The 20,263-nt window shown below is 38.7% G+C and overlaps 1 protein-coding gene across 1 annotated transcript; it reads right to left on the bottom strand.

Annotated features, from left to right (window-relative positions):
* Nucleotides 1-942: 942 nt before the first annotated feature.
* PGM2 (phosphoglucomutase 2) lies at nucleotides 943-19,644 on the bottom strand. Its single transcript, XM_030449540.1, has 14 exons — nucleotides 19,482-19,644; nucleotides 14,813-14,980; nucleotides 13,857-13,963; nucleotides 13,407-13,491; nucleotides 11,983-12,066; nucleotides 10,362-10,555; nucleotides 9,012-9,201; nucleotides 8,485-8,582; nucleotides 6,168-6,348; nucleotides 5,961-6,054; nucleotides 4,979-5,108; nucleotides 2,955-3,144; nucleotides 2,176-2,309; nucleotides 943-1,333 (listed from the first exon to the last, which is right to left on the bottom strand). The coding sequence occupies exons 1-14, from the start codon at nucleotides 19,551-19,553 to the stop codon at nucleotides 1,231-1,233; spliced, it is 1,830 nt and encodes a 609-aa protein (XP_030305400.1). The 5' UTR covers nucleotides 19,554-19,644; the 3' UTR covers nucleotides 943-1,230.
* Nucleotides 19,645-20,263: the final 619 nt, after the last annotated feature.

Raw genomic sequence — 20,263 nt, 5'->3', positions numbered from 1 at the left:
AACAAAAAGATTAACTTTTCTGCCACAAGGTCAGGTGGTAATGGACTGGTAATCAATTAATTTGTCAATGAGTGTCAATGCCTCAGTAGTTCTTGTTTCCTTTTGAAAATCTCTTCAGATCTCTAACATGACAAACACACTGTTTTTAGCACACTTAACATGCATTAAAAAAAGTCTAGAGTTCCTAACAAGGTAAGCTGGTATTTACTGGGGGCAGAACAAGTTTGATCCTCTATGAATAATTTGCTAAATTTGATCTATGCTTGGTGTGGCAGCTACTCATTTTCCGTGAGATACCACAAGTGATCCTGGCAAAGCCCCAGGAAGTACTGGGGCTGTTAGAGCTACACCAATATCCAAAACAAGTACTGAAAATGCAGAAAGCCTTGTATTAAAGCCAGCTGGTAACTTCCAAATAACCATCTCAGGCTCTGCAAGTGCAAACAACAGTGTGCAATAAAATGGAAACGTCTGCTCTAGACATGGTGAGTTCTGTACCAAGTCATGGCAGCACACAGGATGCTGGGCTCTGAGACTGGGATACACATTGAACTCGTTATGTTCAGTTAAATGAGGAAACAGAAAGATGCTGGAGGTAGATACATTATCTTACTAAGTTCATGGTATTAACAGGCAGTTTAGTACATGCAGTGTTGCTAACCTGGAATATGATGTCTAGTCCCACAGCAAACAGCTTTCCAGCAAATACACTGTGACTTTCTTGTTTATTGGGGCAAAAAATCCCCAAGAAAGATCACTGGTTTGGAAACATTTTCCCCAAGTTTTTCAAATTTTCACCACAGGCTTTCAGTACTTCTTGTTAATAGAAGAACGTGCTTTGGAAATCTATATATAAAGTTGCATAGTATTATCAGATCACACACAACGCACAAAATAAATAAAAGTCCCCACAAAACAGGCTGCATTTTGGGAACCAGGATATTACTTCTAATATTTAATTAAAACAAGTTTTGATTGAAAGATATTTGCAGTCAGCTTTTGGTTCCCAAAGTCCTTAGTTTAACTGATTGTGGTCTTTTCGTCCTTGAAGGGTGGAGGTATTTTCCTTCCAAAATAAGACACTAGATCCAAGAGTACCCAGAGTAACTCTTGATAAAAGCAGAAGTCTTTTTAGTCTGAACTCTCAGATGTTTGGTCCTAAAAATCCTTACTTCTTAAATAATGCACTTCTAATGCTGCAAAAAACAACTAAGGTAGTCATTTTGCTTTTTACTCAGTCTTTCGTTGAAGATTATTTTTTTCTGGTTGAAAGAAGTGTTTTTCAAGAGCGTAGACCAATTCATCTAGTTCCTTCTTCAGCTGCTCAATGTCACTGAGAAACAAAATCCACACAAATAGAGAACACAGAGTCACAGTGGAGAAGCTAAAAAGCAAATGTTTGCAGTCTGAGGAATTTCTAAGTATGTTGCGTTGTTTTAGACAAACATTTTATATTTATGCTAGAAGTAAATACACTTGATTTCTTATGGTAATGCACTGATGTTCACATGCAACTGATGTGCATGAAGATACTTAAGGCTATAGAGAAACATAAGCCTGCAACATAATCTAAAATAGAACAGCCAGTTTGAGTTTAAATCTTCTATTGCTAAATGCATAGGATTAGAAATGTAACTCCTATACTTGTAATAGTACTTTCAGATTAAATTTCATCAGTGAGAAAGAATTAGTTACAAGTTAATAATCGCTTATCTTTAAGACTATGATTTCCAAGGCTATTGTCAAGCCTATTAAACACAAAGGGGTTTAAAATATATTAAGTATATTTTAATATATATTTTAATATATATTTAAAATATATTAAAACTCTGTACATATAGTTATGTAAGTTCAAAGTAACTTGAAGTAACTTGAAGTAAGTTCAAAGTATGTAAAAAGAGAGTGAATGATTCTACTATCATTTAAGGCAGAATGTTTTTCTTCATGTTGTTTTTACTGGCCGTGAAACCAAGTCCAAAGGAATTTCTGTTACAAGATTGCATCAACAAAGCTTTCAAAGAAAAACTGAAATAAAGAATTAAAGCCTATACAAATACTTCTGCTAAAATAACAACTGTAGTAATATTTGAGCACGGAGACCCTCCCCCACCAAAGCACCTCAAAAAAGCCACACAGCCCCTATTACACTGCATTTACTGATGAAAGTGACAATACCTGTTTCCAGGAGGTGCACAAAGTTCAGAATAGTATTTGATTTTTGGTTCTGTCCCACTGGTTCTCATTGTGGCCACTCCTCCATTAGCAAAAGTGAATGTTATCATTTGGCTACTTTTACTAGTAGGCAGTATCTAGAAAGAGCAGAATAATGTTTTAAAAGCTTGAAAAGTGACTATATATAATGAACTGAAGACAAAACCCATTACTTCATATCATATAACAAAGAATCAGGTAAAATGAAGCTTTGTTCCATTTTCTTCAACACCACGTTCTTGAGGTGACAACAGGCAAATGCCAGCCTTACTCTCAGCCTAGAATGTGGTACCAGTACATTACTGCCAGGTAGCTCATTTCAATCTAGTCAACATTTTTGTTGCAAATAGAACTTGCTCTGTGATGACATTTCCCAGGAGGAAAAGATACATGAATTGTGTAAAAACTAAAGAACCCAAAGCCCCATCTCAGCAGGCAGTTTATCTTACACTTAAAACAAAATAATGCAAGATTGCTGTAGGAAGACAGCAAGATCCTCTAACCTCTCTTTACAGACTGTCATCTTGGAGAGAAAAAACACCCCCAAATCAACCAGGAAACCACAATCCTCTCCCTTTCCCCAACTTTCATTTTGTCCCACCAAGGCAAAACAATCATCCCCAATCTAATTTATTTTAAGACTCAAGATGTAACATTATGTTTAGAGTGTTTCTTTATAGATTTTTTTATATGTGTAAATACATACTAATACAATTCATATATAATTTTAAAAATATACTTACAGCTTTTTGATCAGGCTGGCTGCTGTCGTACCCAGTAGTTAGATCCCTTACTCCAGAAACTTTAAATCTACCACAAGTTTTTGGGTATGTGTTTTTTCCATCAAAATTTCTAAGGTTGTCAAAAAGCTGTTGTATAACTTTAGGATCATGACAGATGAAATATGAAGCTTTGGTAATATGGAAGCCATATCTGTGAAAACACAATATTGATGAATTGAAGAAGCAATGGTCTTAAGAATTGTACACCATACATATTATACAACCCTCTATAAAGCAAGAATCTATGTTTATGGTCACCCAGCTGCAGCCTCAGTTTATCCCCTAACCATTTTAAACAGACCTCAACTGCTTAATTGTTTACATACATCAAAGAAACTTCTGCACTGACACCTTTTCCTTTTTAGGATTGAAAATGAGACAGTTTACTGCTAAACCAGATGAAAAAAAAAGATGTCATTATTGCCTTGAAGACGAGACCAGACAGAACCACAAAAAACGCCCAGTACCCCTCTTCAGTTCTAGTTATCAAGTATCAATTTAATAATGCAGGCTTGTACCTTCCCTGTATCTGTAGTTTTTCTGCAAACAGTGACTATGTGCAGTGACATATTTGAGGTGTATCTACAGACTGCTTTTACACTAAATAAGCTCTGACTTTGAGTGTCCTCTTCAGTGGCTATGTACACAGTGGTGCTGGGGAAGAGCTAAGTGCCACTCAACTAAATACTCTGTTACTGAGGGCAACCTGAAGCAGGTGTTTACTGAGTTAGTATTAAAAAAACAAAGCATGAGCCCAGGAAGGATATTTCTTTTAATAGACACTCCCAGCTACTAATAATTAAGGCAATTCTCATGTCTAATGCTATATTTGCAGCTCTAGTCAGGAATTCCTCTTTCCTGCATTTATATTACAGTTTCTTGAACGCACCTAACCTTCTGCCATGTATAATAGCTGCTAAATCCCACAATTTATTTATGCAGTATTTCAGCAAGTCATTGCCACTTGATTTCTTCTTAAGCAGTGGATGAGACAATCATGGCTACAGTGCTGCATACAAATGAGGGCTGGAAAAAGCAGCACCAAGGCTGGAGTTTTCCATGGGTCCCTGCAGGTTTCATCACTCCTTTTTTAGTGTCCAAGACATGAGGAGGTGGAGAATTGTCAGCCAGCCTGTATTGGTCCCTCCTTTAAAACAAACAACCTAAACCCCTCATGACAAAAAAAAAAATAAAAAAAATCCATGCCCCACGAAATCCAATAGGTTTTTTTGCTATTGATCTCTGTAGGTCTTTGAGCATGTTAAACAAGAACAGAATAAAAGCAGTGCTTCATTAAAACCTCTCAGAATTATACCCAGCTGTATATAGCCAATAGTTAGTCAGTCTTCTGCACAATCTGCTCAAATCTCAGTATTCAGTAGCCAAAAAAGAAAGAACAAGCAACTTATACTATCCATCAAAAAGACAGAACAATATAATAAAAAGCCTAACGTTAGAGCAAACTAGGAATAATTTAATTAGAAGTAGCCCTGCAAGCAGAGCAGAAGCAAGTTGGCTTCCATGAGTAGCATAAATATGCCAGAGCTACTTAGACTCATTCTGCCATCAATGAGTTTGTGCATCTGGCACTTTTAAGCAGCAAAAGGCACTATAACTTCTACAATGCAGCAATATTGCTGGCTGAAAAACAGGCCAATCCTCTGTAAAAGAGCAAAAGCAAACTTCCCAAAAGGCAGAAACCTTCCAGACAAGTGAACCTCAAAAAATACTTCAAAAATTTTATTAACTTATAGGGAATTAGTAACGTTGTATTATAGGTTTTAAAAATCCTTGACATAAATGTATTCAGGCATGAGGCAGGAGTGCTTTCTAGAAGATTATTTGTAACTACTATATACAAATAACCCAATTTTTATTTCTTCATATATTGTAGGTTGCTGTTGGGTCTCTATTAGAAATATATACCACCCATAACTGTGCTATGTGGAATGGAGAAAAACTGAAATTATTATAATTGAACTCACTCATCATAGACAGCTTTCAGCTGCTGAGACAATGACAAATTCCTGGTTGCCAAAAAGCTTGCCATCTCTGCAGTTATAACAGCAGCACTGACACCATCTTTGTCCAAAACAGCAGGACAGCACATATAACCTAAACCAAAAATATATATATATATTTGATGTATTTTAATGTATTTTAAAATGAGGGAGAAGTTAATCAAACCAACATCTTTTAAAGGAGAAATGCATATAACCATAGCTCAGGCATTTTAAGAGTTAAACCACAAATGGAAAACTTTTATCTTCTTATCAGTGTTAATTTTCATAAGCAAAGTATTTTAATAGAATTTCAGTATAGAGACAGATCTGTATTGTATCAGTGCCAGATGCTCCTAAATATTTTTTGAGCTCTCATGAAAGAGAAATGCCTCACTGCAGGAGCAATGCAAGTATAGCAGTTTTTCTCAAATGTGATTACCCTTACATGGTAGCATATGGCAACACTGATAATTATCCATGAAATTAGTCACCTTTGCTCCAGTTTTCAGGTTCTGAGATACCAAAGAAACAGCATTATAGCTTTACAACTTCCTTCTCACAATTTCATAGCTTTTATTAATAGCTTTCCAGTTTACAAGTATAATCTGGCTGAGTTCTTACTTTATGTTATTCACATTAAACTAAGCTTAAAACTGTGAGGTAAACAGACTCAACTTGAAGTCTGAAAAATTTGTCTGGTTGCTTTTTTTAAATAGCTTGTGCAGAATTTGCAGTCCAAGTCTACATAGGCATGATACTGAAGATACATGCACCTAGTGCACATCATAATATCCTGTGCTCAGCAGATATAAAGGATTAAAACTAATAATCCAAGTGGATGATATTGAATACTCACTGGAAATACACCCAATTGTCTTAAGGGCACCTTTTCTTTGCCATTTTTTGCAATAGTCCTACTTTCAGTGTTTGACAGGATACTTGAGCATAATATTCTGTTTCTTACCTATAGCCTCCTCAAATGCAAACAGAACAGCTTTGCCCTGGTCCATGAGCTGTTTGGCTCGGTTGCCCATCCACTTGAAACCTGTCAGTGTTTCCTACAGCAGTAAGGAGAGAAAAAGGCATTAAAAGCAAAAGCCACGTTTTTCAAAGATATGACTCTGTGTAGGTAAGCAAATAAAAGAATATGGAATAACATCTAAAAGCTTACCTCAAAGTGAAAACCTTCCTTTAGTGCAATTGCTCTCAGGATTTTGGAAGAAACAGTACTGGATAACATGTAGACATCTTTAATGGCACGAGTATCCCTATTGTTATTTTTCCAGCAAGTGAAGATCCACCAGCCTAAAAGGGCTCCCAGCTCATTTCCAGAAAACAGTTTCCATTCACCACTGTACGGAAAAAACCAACGGAATACATATGAATTCAAAGGTTAATACTGGAAAAAAAAAAAATCTACTGATTCTTCCATACCTGAACACTAGCAAATAAAACCACTGCATTTGAATTCCAGGTAGCAGTAATAAGATATTATGTATTCATTGTGAATGAAGAAAATAATTCTTCCCCCAAAACATTCTGAAGTGGTTACCTTCCTCCTCCATCATACATACCAGTTTCTGAATTTATTCAATGATGAAACAGTGATATTTGCAGCATATTTTAAGTAAAACAAAAATATTCAGCAGACAAAGTATAAAATCCATCATTAAGACAAGCACGGACACTGAAAATACAGTTTTCAAGTGATCAGTATTTTTAGTTGACTCACTGACAAACGCTTCTTATTTAATCACAAAATACATCAATTGGCCATTGAGGAGGATTGCAAAAAATCTCCAACATATTAAAAAACCCCATTAACCTGTTGCTTAAACAAGTAAAATTGAAGGAAAAAGCAAGAGACAGATGCCAAAATTGCTCCAAAATTTCCATTCACAAAAGGGGACAAAGACACTGCCAAACTGACAAAAATCCAGACCTACAGAAACAGTACCTGTTGTGAGAGAGAAGCAGACTCAGTCTCCTGCTTTACTGATGCCAACAGGCACAAAGCAATGCACAGCGACAACTTAGTGTAAGAGTGCTGAGAGAGTGTGCTCTAGCAGGAGTTTCTGTCAAAGAAGAAGTACAGATACTGTAGAAGCCTATATTAATACTCAATTAGTGTATGAGCAGCTACAGCAGAAGTTTGAGAGGGGGACACAGGACCAAAAGTTAGGAGACAACTAAGACTGGCTAAATGATTAGTGAAGAGGTGGCAGAAGGAGAGCACCACACTCTCAGTAGCTATTAAACACAATCAACCAACACCCTCTCTCCAGGTCTGATAGCTCTGAGCTTTTAGACCAAAAGCACCTAAAAACTATGAGTGATTTTATGTTCTTGTTCTAACCCCTCATCCCTAGGAAAAAACGAACTTTTTATTGCTTTTTTGTCAACAATGAATTGTCAACTGAGGCTGGCACATGCAAAAAATACTAAAATAAGGACATTCCAGCTAACACTGCCAAACATACAGTAGAATGCCAGTTGGCTCACTCTTCTTTTAGAGAGAAAAGCCTCCTCAGTTAGTGCCATGAGGATAAGGAGTTAAAAAAGCCCCAAAACCCCAAAGGAAACACCACTGCTTCTGGAGCTGCTACAATAGAGGTTAAGTGGTAAGCAAAATGGATATCTGCACTGTCTCCTTTTACTGGGGTTTTGGAATAGAGGTCAAATGTAACCACAATACATAAGTGCAAACAATTGCAGAAGTACAGGATATCAGGGACATGAAATAAGGGCATGGCAGTATTGCATCACAATTACAGGTTACACATTCCATACACATGAAAAATTTACAAGAAGTCCCCATTTGAGCAAGTTTACTTTCTGTGATCCCATTCTTTGATAGGGTATACATAGGTAAATAATGCAGATACTCCTTAAAGGACAGAGTACAAACACCTATACTGGGAAGTATCAAACACTGACAATGCTTAAAGTGTAATGCAGGTGCGTAGCGTTATGCATTAAAGTGGGGAACTAAGCAAGAGGCCTGAATCATCTAAAGATTAATAAAATGCATGGTCTTAACAGTATTTGAGAAAGGAGTTAACACTAAAGAACAGGAATATTCTCTATTCCTAAGATTATCAGGAACTATAAAGGATCTCCTGAATATTCAAGTTGTTATTAAATGAAGACAGTATAAAAGAATGTTTTTAGTCTTCTGTGGAAAAATTCTAACTAAAAACCTACCTTTAAAAAGGAATAGCAGAATCACAAGAATTCATGTGCTTCTGTGCATGCCTCAAGTCCAGCAAGTGCCAGATATTCATTCAGGCTTTTGTAGAACATCTAATGTTAATCACTTACTGCCCCCACTGTGGTCATAGCACTGTATGTGCTTCATACAGTTCTCTAACATTTATATAAAATTTCTACTGTAACTGTTCTATCTTCCTCTGCAACACAGGCTGCAAGAATCCCCCAAATAAGCTTAGTAAAAAATGTAGATGGTTTTAATTTCTTTATTACCATACCTCTCTTGTTTCTCTGCCACTGCAAGTCGGTCAGCATCAGGATCATTTGCTAAAATGATTTTTGCCCCATCTTTTTCAGCCAAAGCAAAAGACAATGTCTGGAAAAGAGGTAAGCAAGACCAGATGAGTGTTATATATTCCCAGTAATATTTTCACTTGTCAGGACTTCCCCTGTCCCATCCTAGTGTTTATAGCAGAACAATTTAGATTTCAGATGTGAACTGTAGGAACTTACCAAAATCCAAAAGATTTTTTCTAAAAAGTATTTATTATTTTAAAAGAAACTGTATCACTTTGTTCTGTGGGCAGATGCTGCCCATTCTGTTAGACAGCAGACTAAAGTTCTAGCTAACTATTATGAAATTGTTTCAGAGAGATATAAATTTCAGCTAACTCATCACTAAATTTAAGGCTATGAAAACAGAAACAAAATAGACCTTCAACCAATATTTATAGCTATGACTGCTGGCAGAAAGAAAATGTTATCAGAAAGACATTGCAACTATTTAAAAAAAATATCTGCTTACCAGGACACCTTTGCCTTCTTCAGGGTTTGGATACTTCACTGTGGGAAATTCTGGATCAGGATCCTTCTGCTCCGGAACAGCAAAAGGAGGGCTAAGGTCAAATGCCTTGAAGGCCAACTGCACAAATTTATGACCTACGCCGTGCACAGAAGTGTGAACAAATTTCAGGTTTGTTGCCTTGTTTATATTCCTGAAATAAAAGAGTAACAGTAAACTTGGATATGGAAGAATATTATGCACAAAACTGTCTGTGTTTGGAGACATGTGCGATACAATATTCTGTATCACAGAATTATCAATTAAAGAAGGTCAGATTTTGAAGGTAAAGGCTTAGAAAATTGGCTTGGCCTCATTTATCAGCAATGTGATTCACTCTTAGTATCTAATGTCCCACTACATACAGATCACTGGAATAAGAAAGATGGCACACACTATGTATCCCAAAGAGGGCAAGTGGAAAAAAAAACAAAACAACAACTGAATAGTAAGACTCTTCATCCCCAGCTCTATCATTTAAGCCAGCTCCAAAGACTGTGAACACAGTGAACTGACAGCAGCATGGCTCATTTGAGCACAGTCATTTTTATGAAGTCCATTACTTAAAGCTTAGAACATAACCTAAAGGCATGCAAAATCCTAAGGAGACATTTAACTCTGGTTCTGAAAAAGCAGCATAATTTCTTACATAGCCCTAACCTTCTGGTAATTCTGACTTCATTTTTAGCAAGAGCAAGAACATGGGTACTGGTGGTTGAAACTTTGATGTGAATAAGCAGATCTAGAGGTATCATCTAATAAACTGATTCTGTTTGCTAATCACAAAGAGAAAAACCCAACTGATTTTGTTATTGAGCAAGTGACAGATGATTGTACAAGGTGCCCAAGGCTACGAGGAGCACATGCAAGGCTGGAGTGACAGAACAAGATGTCTTTGTTCCAGAACTGCCTTAACAGCCTGTTCACCTTCCCTTTTAGAAGTTCATTTCAAGGCAGTGATTCCCCAACATGGAGCTGGACCACCAGTGTCAGCCCTTAGGCTCACCCTGAGCTGCACAAGAAAACCCCAGTCTTGCTGTGGCATTTGGCTGACGTGTGGTCCTGCTAATACAGGCAGATGATATCATGAAAAGCAAATTGCTCACTCTGCTGGGTTAGATTTCGGACAGGATAGCTTTATACACTGCTTTACTATGTCACCACACAGCTGCCACTGCCACAGAAGATAAGTAAGCACAGACAGAACTGGATTATGGGAGGATCGTGACTGCCCAGGCTTTGGTCAAATTAAACCACCATGCTGATGTATTAGATGGAAAATCCCATATTCTTAAGGAAGTTAGTCCCATTTACCTGTAAAAGCACTGTTTCTGTATGTCTTTGAAATATTCCTTATTGACAGTGGCATATGGATCATGAAGTAGCAGGCTGCTGTCAATCACTTTGTCATCCCAAGCCTGAGCCCACGGCTCTTGGTTCTCCTCAATGGCCTGAGAAATTCCTTTGTCATGAGGAGAAATGATCTGAGCACCATTTTCCCAGTAAACCTAAATAAAAAGTAGGGTAAGAGATTATTTTGGTCACTAATGTTGTAGGACAGCTTTGTTATTTTCTTTTTGTTGGATGAGATGCTCAAGTATACCCAGAGTACTCCTCAGTTCTTATTCTCAGTGTTTCCTCTCACATCCCATTTTCATTTTTATGTGTTCAATTTTATCAGAGGCTATCAAAATCCATAATGAGACACGAAACAAACCCCAACTCATTTATATCAACTGTCAGCCTGTCTACCAGCCTTGGGATTGATAACTTGCCCATGATAATTTATATACTTTCTTTCAGATTTGTTTAGGTAAAATCATTATATATAGAAGAATTCTGAAGAAGAAAAAAGTGTGCACAACTGAAACATATTTATCACACACACAAAAAAAAAAAAAAAAGGAGAAAGGCCCCAAAACTTTGGAGCTGCCAATAGCAGCAGTGCTACCATAACAGCAAGCACAAATTCGACTAACTTTTAAGATGTTTTTTACTTGTAGTTTTCTCCTTTTGGTTGATTGTGTACCCATGCTGGAAGAGGTGTACTTATGTTTTACTTCTTATTGTTGTTTGCACACTTCCTCCAACTCATGGCTTACAGACCATAAGCTTAAGGAAAGATACCTAACAGCATCTGTGCCATGGACATGTGTGGCCCAAATAACAAAACATTAGGAAAACACAAAGTTGTTTTAAAAATTAATAAAACATATAAACAATCTAACAAGACCAACACACGAAATATTTAAAAAATGTAATTTTAAACAGACATGAAGTTCTGAAAGAAGAGGCAGCAAGAAATAATCCAAGCTAATGCATTGTTTTCCTACTAAAAAGACAAAAAAAACCCCAAAAAAACTCTCAACTTCAGTTTTTTGATTTTGGAAAAGTCTGTCTACAACTAGTCCAGCTATAGGATTGGCATACAGGCAGCTCAACCATGTTTTTCAGTGAAAAGCAGAATTCCATAATAGAGAAAAAGTCCCACTGATAATTGTGTCACTTAGCAAAAGAAAAATGTACTATATGAAGTAAATGGAATTTATTCAGAAGGTTTTGTACAAGCAGCTTATTAGGTTTAACATATTTTTAATTATCTGGAATTGTAAAAGTAAGGGGATACTTTAAAATAATGAATTAAAGAAGTGATTGAAAAAAGGTCAGTTAATATTTAAAAGTTTTCCAAAGCATACTCTGGTATGACTTTCTTCCTGGTATGACTATGTAGCTTTTCAGAGCTACAATTTTAATTATTAGTATAACATGCTACTAGCTTTAAATACATCTGTAGAGACCCCAAAACCAAAACTATCAATTAATTTGGTCCACAACATGATAGGAACCATATATAATACTATTGGCACCTCTAAATGGAAATAAGTCAGAGGGAAAAAAACCAAACAAACCAGAAAATAGATTCATATTGGAATACCTTGTAGCCATTATCTTGTTTTGGATTATGGGAAGCTGTTACCATAATTCCAGCACAAAGCTTCAGGTGAGTCACTGTGTATGGCTGTAACAAGACAAAGTTATCTTAAGTGGAATGTGCAAAATGTTATACATTATTTATTTTCATGCATATACAATACATCCATACTGTTGAACCAGAAGAAATCCTGGACATGATTCCTGCAGACTGACTCCTTAAAGCAGCAGCTAAGCAGTCCTGCCTCCATTAGAGTCCACAAGGGCACAACTTTGCTTTTTCTCATGCATTTTCCCCTTCATATATTTTTAGCATTGTTTCAGACACTTTGTGGATCTTCAGAGCAATGTTTTATAGAAACAAAGCCAGTGTACATGTTGCTTACTGTAGAACAACTTGAGATACCCGAGGCTTTAAGAGTGCAAAGTCTGTTGGGGTAGTGACAAGAAATCTGCATAGGGTAGAGAATTACAGCTGGAATAGTCTCATCTACAGTGGGCTTTGAGAGCCACTACTCCATCATGGTTCAAAAGATAATTGTTTTGGACAGAGCTCTTACAAATTATCCCAGAGCAGAGGGAGTGAATGAAAAAGGAAGCATCATTTGTTACCGGATGTTCAGCTTGAATTTACTCCTGGCTCTCTATTTAATAGCAAGTGCTATTAAACTGCAGCTCTAGCAACACTGCTTCAAGCTGCATTATGAAGAATTTGACATAAATTTTGTGTCAATGTTACATAGAAAGTATTCACCTCCCAGTGTTCTGTTTGCAGCACTCACTGGAACAACTGGTACCGGCAGAAACTGTTGCTTTTAGCGCAAAAATAGGGGTTTTCTTTATCGCTTTAGAGCACTGACACCTACTGACCCCAAGGTGTAAGTGCGGACACACTCCCGGTCTAACCCCAACAACCTGCTACTTAAAAGTGCTCCTCAGAATTCAATATCCCAGAAATTGCTTTGTTTGTGGTTGGGTTTTTTTGTTTTGTTTTGGTTTTGTTTGTTTTTTTGTGGGGGTTTTTTGTTTGTTTTTGTTTTTTTGTTTTTAATGCAGCCAAACCAATCAACCAACACAAAAAACATAAAAACTTCAAAAAACAAACCACAAGACTAAATGTTTGCATATGTTTCAGGTACTTAAGTTTCAGACTCCCCTGCCATCAAGGAATTATTTTTTCTAAGCTATCAGCCTGAAAGCAGAAATGAAGAGAAACACATCCCACCATCACAGATATTCCATTAAGCTTCTTCCTTGTCTTGCTGTGGATTTCGTAAACTAAATATAGCCAAATAAGCACAGGACTAACTGTAGGTGAAGCTTAAAAAGTCTGAAGTATTTTTTCTACTTTTCCTTAATGTAAGTATTAATTTTTTGACACCTGACAGAGCTTGTGTGTCTATAAAAAGATATAATGGAGAAACCTACCACAAAAGGAGTTGGTGTTACATCAGAGAACAGATAAACTGGAACCCCTTGACTGATGAAGGTATTAGCAGCAAGTCTTGCAAACCTAAATAACAAGAAAAGAAATATACTTGGAAATATACTCATTTTCTTATCAATGGACTGCCTAGTATTCACAGCTTTTTTCCCCTCACTTCCACTAAAATAAATGCAAATAATTTTTTAAAAAATCAACTCTCAAACATAAATGAACCTCAAATTATTACACAGACCAAATTTAAATGTGTTTGCTCCCTATTCCCAACACACATAGCACAACTCTAAGAACTGCTTTGGCACCAACAGAATATAAAAATGTTATAAATCACTCACCTTAATTCACTCTACAGATAGAAAATACTGTTGAAACAGCTATAAACTGATAATGGATCACACAAGACATCTGTGAAATACTTAAAACCTAAAAAATACCTTTTGCTACTACCTCCACTGGAAAGGTGGGCACGAGCATCAAAACCAATCACAACTCCTCTCTTTTTCAGGTCACTGAAATTCTTCTCAAGGTATCTGCAAAATCCCTGGAGACAACAGCAAATCCACCTGGTCAGCCCAATCTTTATCACTGCATTAAGATGATTGCTAAGATTTTGATGTATTAGAAAAGCTGAGCATATAACATCTCACGGAACTGGGTTTGGACTCAGTTTGTCGAAGGCAAATAAATACCAAGAAATATAAAAAATCTTGAAATCAATATAGTGAAGCAGGAAAGCATTTAAGGGCTTTTCAGAAAATTAGTATCAAGTCCAGAAAGAAAGAGTTAACATGATTATTCCAAATCGCAGATTTGGACAAGTGATTTAGCTGTATTAGGTCTCGAAGAAGAGAACCACTGGCCAATATTTCAGTTTTGTTAACAAAAGTCTCTTCATTTCTTAACTCAATCTCACTCTTAATAACAATGTGTTTAGGACATGATACACCACCAATTCAAGCTGCAGTAAGTTAAGGTTCTAGGCTTTGTTTAAGTTCTTCCAAAGTATATCTAATTTAGGACCTATAAACATAAATAGAGCTTCACTTTATTTATGTAAATTTATGCCTCAAGTACACAAAGCTTAGCCAAATGCTGACAACCTGTGGGGATTCTGGCAGTGATTACATCAGGACCAACTGATCCACTAGAGCTTAACTGTATATAAATTCAATTGCAAATCAAATATGGAAAACAACTTCTTTAAATAGCTTCTCTCTGCTTGCTTTCTGAGATCAGCACTAAGCTCATAATTATCATTTTAATGGCTTCTGAAAACTGTAGGAATAGTAAAAAATTGGTACTTCCACAGAATACACATTTGCTTGTTATAAAGGAGGCTTTTGCATTCACAGACCCAGAGAGTTAAGTGACAGAGTGTTGAGCACAGTACCTGGGTTGTCTGGATAATAGTCAGGTCATTCATGTGGGAAATCCCTGCTCCCATGGCAGCTCTAAGTCCTGCTGTGCCAAACTCCATACGTGAGCCAAAGTATTTCTGCAGTTCCCTGGCATTTCCTTCAGCAAGCAGTTGCTTCACTATTGCAGACGTTTTGGGGTTCTGTAAATACAAAATTAAGATATTCTAGAAAAGGTTTTGTTTGTTTTAATAACCTTAGGCTTCCTAACAGAATTTACTTTCTTTCCCAGTTTCTGCTGTACCAGGTTTTTTAAGTATCAAAACATTACACACCACTTCTGCTACACCTTCCTAATTTTATGTTAGTACAGTCTCAAGTAGTACTTATTTTACATTTATCTCTTTAAGTGAGCAAGGTGCCTTGAAAGCAGTGTATATATCACATTTTGGGAAAAGAATCCCATATGTCTATTTCAATACTTTCTTGTTCTAGAAAAACCACAAAAATAAACAAAAAAGTACCTTTCTTTTTTGTAGAAATTTTGTAATCACATCATAATAAGAATTCTAAACGTACAAGTTAAGCTGGTGATTAAGAAATACCTGTTACTTCCATTGCACTGTATGTAGAGTTAATAAATAAATAAATCAATCATAACCTTGTGCCAAGAATGGCACTCAGTGTTAATAACCCTCAGTGTCTCAATCTTAATAACACATGCTTTGTGAAGCTGAATATTTGATTTCTTGAAAACTGATGAGCCAACAGGACAGATGGCACACTCCAGTCACCTGGCAACAGTGTTCTGTGAAGAAGCAACACATGCTACAGGTTAGTCACTGCGTGACTACACACACATTACACTGGAGCACAAAGATTATAATTTCCAAATGGACATAAGCTTTCATTCCTGGTCAGCCAAATGTCCTCATAAAAATCACTTCACTACTTCAAGTGAAAGACTTCACTATTTCTTGGATGACCTAGGTATGCTTACAGCAAGGGAAGGCATATTATCCTAGGAAAAAAAAAATTCTGCATCTCCAAGAAATGCTGCAGAACATGCACAGTAGTAAGCACACAGAAGAACTTGCATAGGAAGATGTAAGCATTCTGGAAATCAAACTAAGGCCAAGATCTGGATCCCCTACTCATTGATCTATACACCTGCTTCTGCAGGACAAACACCATCATTTAAATAAACACTCAGAAAGCTAAAGAACCTTTGGTGCACATGAGCAAACTATATAAAGCAGAACAAGCTGGACTCATTAAAATAAAATAAAAAAAGATCATGTTACCTGGGTGCAGTAAGCTATTGGGTACCCTTGAAACACTGATTTCCAGCTCAAGAATCACCAATTTACCAGTCCAAGAATGTTTTAACAGGCACTGCCTTGTAGGATGCCCAATGTAATTCTGTATTATTATAGTCATTATATTCTATAATAAGAGTTGAGGCTTTTTGAAAGCTGACCTGAACATTTTGCTGTAGTATCAGGCCTATGCCTTGGACATAAACACCTTTTGCATCAGGCCTTGTACAGTGCCTAGTGCCCTATCACCTCTTTTTTGCCCCCTTCCTGAGCTTTTTGCACAGAAGTTGTCTCTTACTCCTGACACAGGCATCTCTTTAGGTGGATGCTCCACATATCTGTATAGATGCTGGGCAGACTAGGAGCCACAATGCCAGTACAGAAGGTCAGCTGGACTTGTGCTGGAGCTCTCACAACCAAAGAGATTTTTATTGTTGTTGTCAGAAGAATATCTCAGGCTTGGTATCTACTGTGAAACTATAGGGATCCTCCAATTATTCAAGCCTGGTTAAATGATTGCACTTATCCAGGTGGCTGCTAAGTCTTGAGTTTCAGTTCACATCATTTGTTATTGACCCTGACTGCATAAATTCAGTTGTTTGCTTTGTTCCCTCCTGTCACACACACACTCTAAACAGTAACAGGCCCAAGACTGTTCCCATTTTGTTTCAATTTTAGGAACGTTACAATGTGATTGTATACAGGTAGGGAAAAAATCTCGAACTTCTTCTAAGCAGAACAAAAAGCTAAACCTCAACCTTCACTGAATCTCTACTAAAGACAGACCCAGTGTGTCCTGGTTTGGGCCAGGATAAAGGTGATTTTCTGTCGTGTACTTTTGCTTTCAGCTAAGTCTCTTGCACTTGCTGAAATTAACAGCAAGTTTCTCAGACAGTGTCTGCTTCTGGGACTGATAACACTCGATGTTTATAGTTACTGCTAGAGACCGGTGTGCAGAGCCAAGGACACTGCTCAGCTCTGAGGAAAACTTTTACCCTCCAGAAGGAAGAAAGAGGTCCCACCTGCAGCCCTACTTTGGGGAGGAACGGACAAGATAGATGCCAGAATTGACCAAACAGAGTATTCCATCCCATACACATCATACTCAGAATAAATTTTAGGGATCACAAGGGTCAAGCCAGCTTCCTGCTTCCCGCCCTTTCTGCCTTTCCTGCTTCCCTTTCTTTGCCCATTCCCTGTTTTGCTTCAGCATCCTGGAACGATTCCATCCATTCCACTGCCTGTGGTCCTGATCCGTGCCAGCCCATATCTGTGTGTTCCTGCCTCCAGCTCCCAACTGCTGCTGACTCCAGGAGTCCAGCCTGGACTTTCCCAGGGCTGCCCTGCAGCCTCGGTGGTGATGTGAGAGTTATTGGGGGAAAAGGAGAGAAGGAACGTGGGATCAATTTTCCTGTAAATTTGTATATATTTAGTATTTTTTCCTATTTATCATTACTGTTTCATTAAAGCTGTGTAGTTTAGTTTCCAAACCATAAGTCTCTCTCCATTATTCTCTCTCCTTTCTTTATCAGGGAGGAGAGAGAGATGAATAGAGAGCATTTGTTACTTGGTTTAATTGCTGGGCCAGTGTTAAACCGTGACACAGTGTTATCTGAAGAACAAAGTGCTGCTTCTTTTAATTTCTCATTGGTTCTCTCAGAATAGGAGTATGACAATACTAATTTCTTCAAATATAGGTGGCAGAATTTTCACTAGAGAGTTAATATCCAGCAGTACAATTTGCTTGTCAACACCTGAGTTACCTTAATATACCCAACAGGAAGGCCTCCAAAGAGGCTTTATCAGTGCAGGAGCCTCCATAAAGTTTTAGAGTAGAGGGACAGCTACTGAATAAACAGGTTTTATTTTCAACAAAAACAGAAGCTACCTTCTATTCATAATTTTGTGATTGTTAATAGAAAAAATTAAAAATACTATATTGCTGCAACAACTATAGTGACAGAGTAGCCTAGTAATGAGCTCAGTAATTGTCAGCTAGGTAGAAACTTCCTGTTAAATCAGCAGGATGGACTTCAGGCATACAATCTTGTTCTTGCAAACAATTATTTTGTAAGAAACCTACAGCTTATCATCATCAAATATTAACCTACTTCTAAACATCAAAAAGAAACTTTTTTTTTAATATCAGAGTAAACGGACAAGGGTTATACCGGATTCTTCTGTTACTCAATATCATCATGTAAGAGCTCCCTGAGAAACAAAAATGCCTCCATGTTTTCAAGCAGTCAGCAGTGAGTATCACACAGGTGTCAATTATTACTGCCAGAGATGGAATTGGGAGCAAAGAGTTAACCTTTCAAATGATACAGTAATGATACTGTAAGGGGGATGCATTAGATTTCCTGCAGACTTCACTAAATAATCAGAATAAACAGTTGATGAGTCAAGGAAGTTTTGAAACCAGTCTTTAAAACCAGACTGTTTTCTCAATATGAATGAAACTGGAAAAAAAGAAGACACAAAAGTTTATTGCCATTTGGTGTGGCATTTCTGAAAGTACAGCTGGTTTGCTACTGCATTCTCATTATTAAAAACAGAGCTGGCTAACTGAGCAGTTAACCAGTTGAATGACCTTCAACGAAGAATCACAACAAACTTGAGATACTTCTAAGGAGTAAAAAAAAAAAATCAAACTACAGATATGAATATGGGCCTGCACCTCAGTGGGAACTGCAGCAGGGAACTAATGTAAGCATTTCCAGACCACCACAATGGCAGGACATTTCTTTAGACATGTAGCATAAAGAAATACAGACAAGCTTTTACTTCTGTGGATGGTGCTGTCAAGACCAAAACTGGACACAAATCTGAGTGTCAGGACATTTAAGCACTCTAACACGAAAGGAAGCAACATATGCTAAAGTGTTCATAAGCAACAGCAGGAAAAGAGGGAGAAAAAAAAAGGACAACAAACAATATTGAAGATTCAGCAGTTATTTTATTGACAGTGAGGGTCACCACTAAGCATGAAGCGGCACTACCAGGAAAGGAGGGCAGATTCCACATTTCCCAGCGGTTTTGAAGCAAGCCCACGCATATATTGCGTATACCTGGAGATTTTTAACACTGAGAGACAGACAACAAATCAACGTATTGCTGCTTTTAATATGTAAATTCTATCATCTGCCCTAACAATGGGGGATCGGACGAAAAGGGAGCGCAGAGGGAAGGCGCCCAACAAGTGCCTTTGCTGCACCAAGGGCTGACACAGTTTAAAACCCAAGGCTGTCCCCACGCCTCCTGACACCTCAGAGCCTGCGACAACCTCGCTCCCCTCTCCAGGTCCCGGCGACCCGGCAGGGCCCTCCCGTCCCGGCACCTCGAGTCCCGGGGTAGAAGTGGGTGTCCCGCCGCCGCCTCTCACCTTGTCCCAGAGCAGCCACTGCTCGGCCGCGCTGCGCAGAGCGGCATCCCCGGCAGAACCCCGCGCTGCCATTCCGATGTCGCCGATACCGATGTCGCCGATGCCACCGCCCCGCTCCTTCCCTCTTCCGGAGCACGCCCGCTCAGCCCCGCCCGCCGGGGCCGGGCCGCCCCACCTCCACCTCCGCCCCGCTCGCCTGCCCGGGCCCAGGCCGGGGTCAGGGTCGGGGCTGTACTGGGGCCGCCCCCACCTCCCCTGAGCCCCGCCCGTGGGAGAGCCGCGGCCGGAGAGCGGGGTCACGGGAAGAGTGCGGCTCGGAACGATCTTGTCTGATGAGCCGAGTGCCCTGCAGCTCACAGTCGGGATGGATGGTTTCCCTTCCTTACCCCGGAGGGTGCCAGGCCCCCCGGCGGGCTCCCCCCGGGGCACACGGAGGTTCAGAGCAAGCGGCGGCCGGCACGGGCGGAACCCCGGGAGCAGCCCCGGGAGCAGCCCCGGTCGGCGGCTGAGCGAGGCCTCCTGCCGCGGCAATCCCGAGCTGTGCACAGGCGGAACAGGAGCAGGAGCCGGAGCCGCAGCCGGACCGGGAGTAGGATTAGGATCCGGATCAGGATCATGTTTCCAAATACTAACGGCAGAAACGCGAGAAGTAGCAGAGCTTGTTCGCTTTTACCCAAACTGCTGCCTCCGCAGAATGTCTGACATAAGAAAACTGGTGTTTAATTTTTAACTTCTCATGGGCACTGGAGTGTGTCTACAGATTCCTATTTAAAGTCAATGTA

Source organism: Calypte anna, chromosome 4A (assembly GCF_003957555.1).
Source record: "Calypte anna isolate BGI_N300 chromosome 4A, bCalAnn1_v1.p, whole genome shotgun sequence".
In the NCBI taxonomy this organism is placed as follows: domain Eukaryota; kingdom Metazoa; phylum Chordata; class Aves; order Apodiformes; family Trochilidae; genus Calypte; species Calypte anna.
This window is presented reverse-complemented; position numbering and strand designations above follow the sequence as displayed.

What these genes read in the sequence shown, in the direction of transcription:
- PGM2 (XM_030449540.1), bottom strand. Translation starts at nt 19,553, where the DNA reads ATGGCAGCGCGGGGTTCTGCCGGGGATGCCGCTCTGCGCAGCGCGGCC. An exon ending in TAACACCAACTCCTTTTGTG is followed by an intron (nt 12,067 to 13,406) that starts GTAGGTTTCTCC and finishes GTCTTGTTACAG; the next exon opens with CCATACACAGTGACTCACCT. An exon ending in TGTGCACCTCCTGGAAACAG is followed by an intron (nt 1,334 to 2,175) that starts GTATTGTCACTT and finishes TTTGTTTCTCAG; the next exon opens with TGACATTGAGCAGCTGAAGA.